The 10,512-nt window shown below is 36.8% G+C and overlaps 1 protein-coding gene across 1 annotated transcript; it reads right to left on the bottom strand.

Moving 5' to 3' along the window:
• Nucleotides 1-360: 360 nt before the first annotated feature.
• PTPDC1 (protein tyrosine phosphatase domain containing 1) lies at nucleotides 361-8,806 on the bottom strand (the record flags this gene model as incomplete). Its single annotated transcript, XM_084292508.1, has 9 exons — nucleotides 361-731; nucleotides 1,369-1,479; nucleotides 2,900-3,085; nucleotides 3,826-5,033; nucleotides 5,640-5,777; nucleotides 6,561-6,679; nucleotides 6,905-6,985; nucleotides 7,847-8,018; nucleotides 8,593-8,806. 9 exons carry the CDS (start codon nucleotides 8,804-8,806, stop codon nucleotides 615-617), a joined length of 2,346 nt encoding a protein of 781 aa, XP_084148634.1. The 3' UTR covers nucleotides 361-614.
• Between the last annotated feature and the right edge of the window lie 1,706 nt (nucleotides 8,807-10,512).

Raw genomic sequence — 10,512 nt, 5'->3', positions numbered from 1 at the left:
CTCAATACGTTTAATGTATTTCTCTTCTGCAACACCTCTTAGAAATACATTGGTGAAAATTATTTAAGGTATCTACAAGAAAAAAAATTATCTGCTGCTAACAGTAGACCCTAAGCTCTGTTCACTATTTTCTAAATTTTCTAAAAGCAAAAGTTTTGTAAGTTCAGCCAGTTTTTATTTTTCTGCAAAATAATATCAAGTAACATTAATGTAAACATATTTAATGTTAATACATAAATTCAATCCATTAAACCTTCATGTACCATGGCACTGAATTTATGGCAACCTTGTAACTTGAAAATAGCATAGCTTGCCAATGACAGAGGAGTCTAAATCATTAAATACATCTGAAGAAAAGAGAACAGTTCACAAAATAAAAGCATTGTGCTTGAAACCAAAATGCTACAGTACGGTCACGCAGGAGCTGTTCCTTAGAACCATGTAGATGGAACAATTGTCACTAAAACTGCCTCTAAAAAAAATAAAACGTTTTGTTAATAACTACTGTCACCTGAAGTTAAGTAAATCATACCAAATAGCACAAAATACAGTAGCTGGAAAATGCAAAATAATTTGGTAGACCCATCTAATTCTTCAGCATTGCCATGCAGAAATCAAGAGGGATTTTCTGTTCCTTCCTTAAGCTTTTTTCTTTTTTCTTCCAGTGTTTGTTTAAATACTTTTTTCAAGGTATTGTAAACATAGGGTCCATCTTCAGAATCGAAGCTTGTCTAATAAAAGGAAGAAAATATAGCAAAATGCAAAGTAGATGACCAACATTTTTTAAATCAGTTTTCAGATTTATCAAAGAAAATACGTGTTGTGTTATGGCATACTTAATACTGAGTATTTACAATTTTTTGCTGACTAAACATTAAAACAAGCTAACCAGAGGAGAGGAGAAATGTCATGATTGTTTTAACCGGTGGCATGATTTACAAAAGATTAGGAAGCAATTAACTTTCTTTTCAAATAATTTCACTTGCTGAACTGCAATGTAATTTTAGAAAATAATTTAATCTGATGATAAGAGTCCAAGTAGTAAAGGCTACTCCCAATGCCTACTTGATCTCACCCCGTAGAAATTATCTTTTCCCTAACGTGAAGAAGTTCATGAATTGGACTTGAGCCAGAAATAGAAAAATGCGACTGAAGGACTGAGGCTGTAGTGACAGAATGTAATTTTATTGAGAGTATTTCCTATCTTTTATGTAGGCTGGTTATTATAAAATATAAACTCTGAAATAGCATGAGTACACGAAGTGTGAAGGAATTACTGTAATTTTTAACACAGAGGACTGCTCTGTTGATTTACCCTACATGATTTACAACAAATAAATACGATGTCTTGGACAAATGGTTACTTGCCTTAGTGAAAGCTTTAATAGCACGAGCAAGTAAGGCCTCCTCCACATCAGCTGGTAGCATTTGCAAGTTCACCACACAGTGTAAAATACAAAGGATAGTCTGACACTGTTCCTGGTGGGTAAAAAGGAACAGCAGCTCGTTAGAAGAAATCTTTTCAAGAAAAACATTTAACTTTCCATTTTTGTTAATTGCTGTTCAAATATCAGACCGCGCCTTTCTGTATTGAAACCTTCAGGTGTAGGAGTTGGGGAGAGAATTTTTACAAGCCTTAAGAGTTTCTATGTAATTGTTTCAGTCATGATGGGAGAAACTCTTCTCTTGTCTATCTCAGACTATTCTGGAAATTTCAACAAGGTCAGGCATTCTTCTGGAGACCTGGCATTTCAAGGTTCCCAACACAAAAAGTGCAACACTCACGTGAGGTAGCATAGAAAAAGTGAGATTAGATCTTTTCAGTCTCAAATGCTATGCACGTTAGCTCTTTCCCCAGCTAATGTAGCATGATCTACATCTCCTTCTGCCCTACCAAGTATCCTTCACCATGAAAAGAAGCTTGCAGAGAGACAAGGATGTATATAAATGGAGCAAAGTATCCTTGGAGCTGCTAATTCCCATCCCTTTGGATGGGATTATAGGTTTCTATTTTGATAGATTAAAAGTGTTCTTTATTTTGATACAAACAGAAACTTAAAACTCGATAGGGTGGAAGAATGCGTCAGGAAGAAACATGACATTTTGAGATGAAGAATTCTGAATGTCATGTCGTTAAAGTGGTCACTGCACACAAAGTCTGCCCACCTACTGTTTAGAAGCTGTATTCTTGGGTATCTAGAGGTTATTAAAAGGGGCCCTATCTTTTTCGCAGATACTTTGGAAGCAATTCCCAAAGAATTACGAAATGAGTTTGCATAATTAAGAGGTCAAGAATAGAAGTGGGTTTGTTTTGTTTTGTTTTATTTACCCTGCATCTAGCTCTTTGGGGTAAGCACAGTTAAGTGATTGTGGATCATAAGTACCTGTTTCTCATTTCAGAGTTCAAATGGTCACAGTTCTGAATTAAGTAAAGGATTTTGGCCTGCCTTCTGTATCCTTCAATTGGCAAATTCTTCCTATTCCTTGTCCAGTTCTTCCGAAACTGATGGAGTATGATGTTTGCACAGCAAATATGACGACTGTTAAGCACAGCTGACAGATTTGACATTAACAAAAGCCATACAAAAGGCAAGTTTCTTGTCTTTGCCCCTGGATCTCCAACTGGAGAATTTGCAGGCATGCAAATGCAGTTGGGCTTCTACCAAATAAGTTCCAAAGATAACTCAGACTTTTCTTATAATATTCATCATGGTAGTATTATTGATTACAGCTCATACTATTGAATATAAAAATAATCCTCGTCTTGATTTTTAAAGAGATTGGAGTTGCCTTTAGAGAGTACAGTTTCTGTGTCTAAAGGCAATAAATGAATGGTTCAGCATGTATTAACAAAATATACTTAACAGTAAAATAATGGATTGACATATATAATATCTACCTTTCTCAGCAAGTTAAGTGCATCTTGTGATTCTATGCAATTTTTTGCCAACATGTCAATATCATCTTTGGATATAATAGGTTCTTTCAGTTGCTCGATCCAGGACCACATCAAGCTACAGAGGATGAAAGGATCTCTCTCAGTACAGATTTTATCCCAAGCTCCATCTCGAGAATTCAGTTCTTTCTTTAGGGGGAAAAAAAAAAAGGAGGAGGGGGGGAAGAGGGTGAAAATGAATCATCTATTTACTTTTACTGGCATTCTCTTTGATTGTAGCAGTACTTGGCTGCTTACATTCCAACACGAACAGAAGACTTAACAGTTCCAAAAAATATATATTTTTTCTTTTTCTAAAGCATCAACATTAATCAGCAGTAATACAAGTGATTCTTTAAAACAGAAGGATGACATAAGTAGTGCAGCTCTGACTCTCCCAGTTATCTCCTAGAACATGTAAAATAGCTTTGAATTCCTACTTTAAAACAAATGTTGGTAGGAGGATTTGGTTTTGAGAATAAGCAATTAAGTTTCTACGAAATACTTTTACACACAGAATCCTCCGATTAGGTCCGAGAAAGCGCTGATTAAAAACAACATAGCTCTAACTTCATTGCTGATAGCATAAAAGTACTACAGATATTAAGTTAAGCTACAGATAATAGCATCAATTTTCATTAGTTTGTAAAATGAATGAACGCAACCAGAAACAATGTTCTAACCTCCAGTTAGATAACAAAATTTGTAGGTTCACTTTGTTTCCTACTGAAAGAGCTGGTGATAACTGACAAATACAATTATTTTCTTAACCAGAGCATAAATCTGTGTCTCAGCTCTTTCAAAGCACATGGTAGCATTTTTGCCATTCTAGGAATTAACCTAGGTGAAACATTGCAGAATATACAACACTGAGTCAAATTAAAAATTACCTGCCACATTTCTACCTTCTGCTTCACTTCATCCTCTTCCAGAAATTCATTTATATTTGCAAGTGCTTTTGCTGCCAAAACCCTTCGGCCTTCCAAACTTAGTTCTGACTGCAGAACAATGTGTGGAATTGCCTCTGACGGATCTTTGCTACCTTGGCTTTCGCATCCAATGGAAAAGTTCACTTTAGAAGAAGAAGAAGAATCAGAGTCCTCGGAGACATAGACTTTTCTGCTGTACATATTAGTCATGCGTTCTTTCCTGTGACCAATCTCATTGGCAAAATTTTGCCTTGGTGTTCTAGTTTCCCTGGAAGTGTGGATAGATGATAGACCTGAAGAAAATGTTCTGCTGCGTTGTACTTCTTTGGTAGAGTTCCTTCTATGATGAACTGAAGATCCATCTTTTCGCCCATCCAAATTAAATTTAGTCTGACTCCAAATCGTACACGTATTACGCACTAACGCTTCTTTGTTTATATCCAGCTGTGGCTTTTGGTCATCTTTGGCAGAACACTCCTCACCACTGTTCTGCTTAAGTTTGTTGCACTGTAATATCTGAGCAGGTACTGTCCACGCAGTTTCTGCTTGTTCTAAGAGGAACTCGGTTCTCCTTAAATCTGACTCACTATAGCTAAGACGCCTTTTCACATGAGTGAGAGGCTGAAGGCAGTCGATGTTCCTTCTTTTCCAAAGAGGATCACATTCGTGTGCCAGGGAGAAAAGAGAATCCTGGGTCTCAAAGGGGGCCGAGTGGGCGTGGGAGGAGTCCGATGTGTCGCTGTCTTGCCTTGCCAGTTCTTTATCTAGCTGTGCAGACACCAGCTGAGAAACAGTCTTTTCAATTTCAGCTGAGAGATCTGGTATATCTAACAGTTCTGCTTCTATCACTTGTCTATTTTCTGCCAAGTCTAGCAACAGTTTGCAAACTAGATGAATGAGTTTTGGCACGTGTTTGAGATGCCTGCTCTCGTAGCCATGGAGCAGGTGTCTTTGGCGGGTCAGGTACTGGGACAGTGTCACCGTGTGTGCCTTGGGTTCGCAGCATGCAAACACATTTCTCAGAGGAATCAAAAACTGAGTGAATTCTCTGATGCATAGTAACTGCCCTCTAGTCTGAATAGAATTAGGCCTTTTTGCTCTGACAAAAAGAATTGCTTGGTCAGCTGTCATTCTTGTTGCAAAAACTAAGTAGCAAGCTACTAGAACACCTGGGAAATATAAACACAAAAATTAGCTGAAGAACTATCAAACTGAAACATTCAGAAGAACCATGGGGTAAAAATGAACATAGGTACAGATAGAGGTTTTGTGCCCTTTATTACCTGATGCCGTTAGGCAAGTATAGTTGCTTTCCTTGGACCACAAGATACAGTAAACCCACTCTCACTACACTTGAAGTGAGAGCTAGTTTCTCACCACAGCATTTCTAGGAGTTGCATCATAAGTGAACACGGGAGCGATGGTGGCTTCTACAGGAACAACTCAGGCAAACGAGTCTTGAAAGAGCCAGGAGTAATTGAAATTTTAGGTGAATTTTTCCCATCAAAAGATAGCTGCCCCATATGAATGTAACAGTGCATCATTATACAGATTCAAAAATCTTCAAACCTTACAGGTTTCTGTTTTTATATATTAAAACTGATCTCTTCCACTGCTGACTGACCATTTTCACCAATTTGTTTAGCATTTTTAACCACTTTATAGATATACATCTTTCGATGATACAGAATTTAAATCGTTAACAAATTATGACAATAGGGGGTTTGCATCTTCAGAAAAACAATGCTGTTGATCTTGCAGTAGAGCACACTTACCTGTCCGACCCAGTCCTGCATGACAGTGAACAGCTACCCTTCCTTCCTGCAACGCAAAAGCCATGACTTTTACCATATCAAGTATAGTAGTGAGAGATGCCACTCCATAATCCTTCCATCCAAAATTATAAAAATAAACTAAAATGAAAAGAGAGAGAGTTATTTGCTTTACTGAATGTGAAATTTTCAGTACTAAATGCAGGGGAGAGATGACTAATAAATGATAGTATTAAAAACGCATAAAGAATCTTAGGAGAATATGACTACTTATTGTTTGCAAGAGATTATTTTCCTATTTCAGAGTACTTTTGCTGTTTCACTTTGATAAATACGTGACGCTAGCAAAGATTTGTCAAACTCAAATTCAGCTGGAATATGAAAGATATAACAAAGCGGAGTGATTCATACAAAAATTACTGAGCTATACATAGGTAGAACATAATCTTTTCTTTTTAGAAGTAAAAGCACCGCTTCAGTCCAAAGCTGTTTCTTACACAGAAGCACTTTTCCTCATCTCAGCATTTGAAAATATAAAAATACTGTCATTACAAATGTCCTTTAATCAAAAACCATTCTATAGCCTAGGTAAGAAAACCTGAGTTATACCAGATCTTGAAACAACATTAATGTTTTATATGTTTGGGAACTCAGAAGAAAAAAAAAAAAAAAAAGCAAAAAACACAGCTGTTGTCCTTTCTTTATTCTAAATACCTGAATGTAAACCCTCTAATATCACTCTACATATATACAGTATTGGATAATGTGTTATTCACTCTCAGTTATATTTGCCAAGTTTTATGTTTACACCCTCTCTTGTACAACATTTCTTATATAGCTGCTTTTAATACATGAGAATTCAAGTAAAAATATCTGGTGCTGAAGTGAATAATTAATGAGGAATGGCAGCAGGATTGAACTTACTTCCAGCCTCCATGAAAGCCTCAGGAAGGTAAGTGAAACCACTTTCTTGTTCCAATGGATTCCCACAGCTCGCATGCTCCCCAGGACGCTGAAGGTTAATTATGGTTTTTATGCCACATCTTAAGGAAGGAATAGATGAGTCTAAGCATTATATGCAACCAAAATCTTATTATCCCTTATTTTCTGAAACACACATTTATTCTTAGGGGAGAAAAAATCTTTATACTGTTGCATCAGGAAAATGAGAGGATCTTTAGCAACTATCCAAATCTGTGTTGAAAGAGAAAATGGATTGGGAATTACATGAGTAATACCTACAATAAATAATGAGTAAATTTTGTTACCTTTCGAACTGCTCAATAATGTTGTACTTTTCAATTAATTCTGTTGAGGGTCGAGCCATAGCCAGTATGTTATCTGTTATCCTAAGAAATTAAAAAAGTAGTAGTTTTTATTACTGGTACGCTGATAAAGATGATAATGATATTATTAATAACTTCCCCGGTATGAATTTGCTATGATTAGATTACTATGTGATTTTTAAGAAGGACAGAAACACATTGTTGATTAAATAGAAATGATTTTTCAAAGAATTCTACTATCATACACCGTTAGTGGTAAATCCTATTAAACTAATACAGGTATTACATATCAAAAGACCATTACTTCAACTATTTAAATGCCAGTCCAATTAACACATTAAAAAATTCCTTTGAATAAAAATCTGGACTGATCCCTGTTTGTCCCTTTAAGGCTTGTATGCTTCTCAATAGCATTCACTGTTACTGTTAAAAATTTAAAAGATATTTTTCACATAAGTAATACTGTATATGGATATGCTTTTTTGAACACACATTATTTCATCTCCAGTAACTGTTTTTACTTTGAAATTCTATTATGACCACATTTTAATTGATTTGCATTTTAAATCTTAGCCAGAAATGTCTGTAACCCAGAATATGTATATATATGTGTGTGTGTGTGCATATATATATATATATGTGTATATATATATATATAGTTCATGACAGATAGGTATTTATTCTTTGGGATCTGAACCAAACCTATTGGAAATACACAGAAGTCTTTCAGCACTTTTACTGGGCTATGTACAATGGCTATTATGGTTTACTGTTAATTTGTAATTTTGAACCACGCTATCATTATGTTTTATACTTAACTTGGAAGTGGTTGATTTGAAAAAAAAAAATCTTAAGTATGATTCTCTCGTTTAATAAATATACTGGATCCAGTTACATTTAGTGACAGTAAATGCTGCATACTACCAAGAAGAGTAGAGCCCTTTAATGGCTTGCTCCTGGTCACTCCATCGAGCTGGGTTCTCATACTTGCAAGCACGTCCACCGCACGCCATGGAGCACTGCATGTGACCAGGAATGACATGGCGAAGGCGCTCCCCGACTTTAGTGTATTTTGCTGTTGGACGCCTTGAACTTCCTATAACACAAGCAAAAGTAGTTAGTAAGGTGGCTTTCAAATTCATTTCCACCTTAAAGGCATCTGTTCAGCCTTACGTCAACAAAGTTACAAAGAGCATACAGATATGAAATATGTAAATCTACAACTCATTTTTAAACATGGACTTTAAGGATTCTAAGGGAAAAAAAACATTGATTTAAAAAGCTTTTTACAAGCAAAAAGTTGCTTTTTCTCATAGCAAATTTGTTTTTTCTGATGAAGTTATAGGTGTGTGATAACCTGTGCAGCAGAACAAATGTCACTGTCATCTTCCACCTAAAATCAAAAATAGTTAGTCGTGTACTTGGTATATGTATGAAGGTGCGCTTCTGTTTTATCTGTTCTCTGTAATTGAGCTGTTAGAGTGAAAAGCATGTGTTAATACTCAAATACGAATCTATGAATGAAATATAAAATACAGAAAAAAAATATTTTAAACAGTATTTTATGCATATATATGTAATACAGTCAACAGAGCAAAAGCATATGAATTGGACAACAACAACAGCAACAAAACCAGAACTGCCAACAGTTTGAATGAAAACTACTTTACTCTTTTTTTCAGGAAAAGTTGCATCCAGCTCCTCGGGGCTCAGAGATGATATCGCCACCATAACGCGCTGAGTTGATGATGAGAGTACCTCCACCACCGAGCTCCGGCGCCTCTGGATTATGCGGAGAAGGGGATCGGAGGACGAATGCCTCCGGCCCTGGAAAAAGTTGCTAAAAATACTCGCAGCTGAACGCCTCCGGGGTGAGCCCTGCATGACTGCCTGGCCCCAGCGACAGTGTAGCAGGGTGCTGAGGACGCGCTGATCGAACACCCCAGTTGTTCTGTGCCGAAGTTGCAGGGATGTGCAGCATCCTCCCGCCCGCTCCGGCAGCCAGAAGGCAGGGGCTGAGCTGTCACCATAGTAACTCGCAGCCAGCCCCGAGGCAGCGAGATGCTGTAGGGGCTGGTTCTGGTTGGGACAAGCTGTTCCGCCGCCGATGAAAATAGTTGCATTTCAAGCAGATAATTTTGGAAATGGACGGGGAACAACCAAAACATTTTCCGTAAACAATGTGAGTATTTTAGTTGGTCATAAATAACACACATTCAGAACTTGCTAAGACACAAAATAGTATATTCAAAAGAACAATCAGAATGCAGTTGGGGGCTCTGCTTCCTGAGAAATCTGTAAGTACATTATACTCCCCCACCTCTTGGGTTAACATTCCACAACCACCTCTCTCCCTCCGCTTAGTTGCTCCAAAATGCATCATTAGCTCTGTAATGATTGGGATTAGTGTGTTCCTACTGAAATGGCTCAGTACGTGATGAATTGTAGACTGTTCGCTCTGGACCATTCATATCTTCAACAAAACACAATTTGTTATTCAAAACAAAAGGCTTATTTTTTTTCAGGGCACAGCTCTTTTATTAACCAAAGCTGTTAGCCCTACAGACTGAGATAAAGCAGATTATGGGGAGGAGAAGATGCATTGGTTGAGTGCTTTAGGCTTATGAAGGTAGGTAGATATTAGGTGGCAAATTGCCTCCCTCTTTGCTTCTAGCGTGGTAAGAATGAGCTGGCCAGAAGGACTGCTCAAAAACAGGACTGTTGTTTTCAAAAGCACAAAATTGTTATGCAACTATGTGGAGAACAAACTACAGAAATGTTTAAAAAAAATTAAAATAAAATAAAATAAAATAAACCTTCCCATTGTTTGTGCATTAGACTGGATGTTAAAGGAGAAAGCCTGGGGAAATAATGAAGAAAAGTCACCACAGCTTTGGTCACCTGACAAATAAATGCTGTTGCATTTTCCTAAGGATATATGCTATCATCAGTCAGTGTTTGATTTTTTCTTTTGTATTATGAAACCAGGAGTTCTTAAAGAGGAATTGCGTATGAGAAAGCTCTCTTGATAAACATTCCTCAGGTAAACATGTACTGTTTTCTCCTAGGTACTGAACAGGAACAGAGTGACTGAATTTTGAATACTGCTCCCCAGCTCTTCAGACATGGTAAGGTTTTCTGTAGATACCAGGCATTAATTGTCGGTAGTGATGTGGTATGAGAAAAGGAAAACGTTAAAGCTGACTGTTAGCTGTCGTCTCAAAGATCTGAGTATTCTAATAAAGCTGATATTAGGAGATAAGAAAATATTTGAATGTGTTTTCATATGGGGTGTTAGGTTGAAGAAGAAGGAAGGAGAAAGAAGGAAGGAGAAAAAGAGGCTACTTCAAGTGCTACCTATATCCAGCAAATGCAAAAAAAAATGCTTTCCAGTTAATTATATGGCTTTCTTATATTTAATTCTTATTCTTTCTCTTCTCAGAATCTTTTCTTCAGGATATATTAAATGATGGAGTCAGAAATGAGCAAGATAAAATGCTGCACACCATATTTTTCCACTGAATCTACCATGATTTGCAAATACTCACCCAGAGTAAGACTTAAGATATTTTATTATAGAATTCTTTTTG

This window comes from Netta rufina, assembly GCF_964035555.1.
Source record: "Netta rufina genome assembly, chromosome: 10".
Classification (NCBI taxonomy): Eukaryota; Metazoa; Chordata; class Aves; order Anseriformes; family Anatidae; genus Netta; species Netta rufina.
The sequence above is the reverse complement of the archived record's forward strand: the minus strand, read 5'-3'. Positions and strand labels throughout refer to the sequence as shown.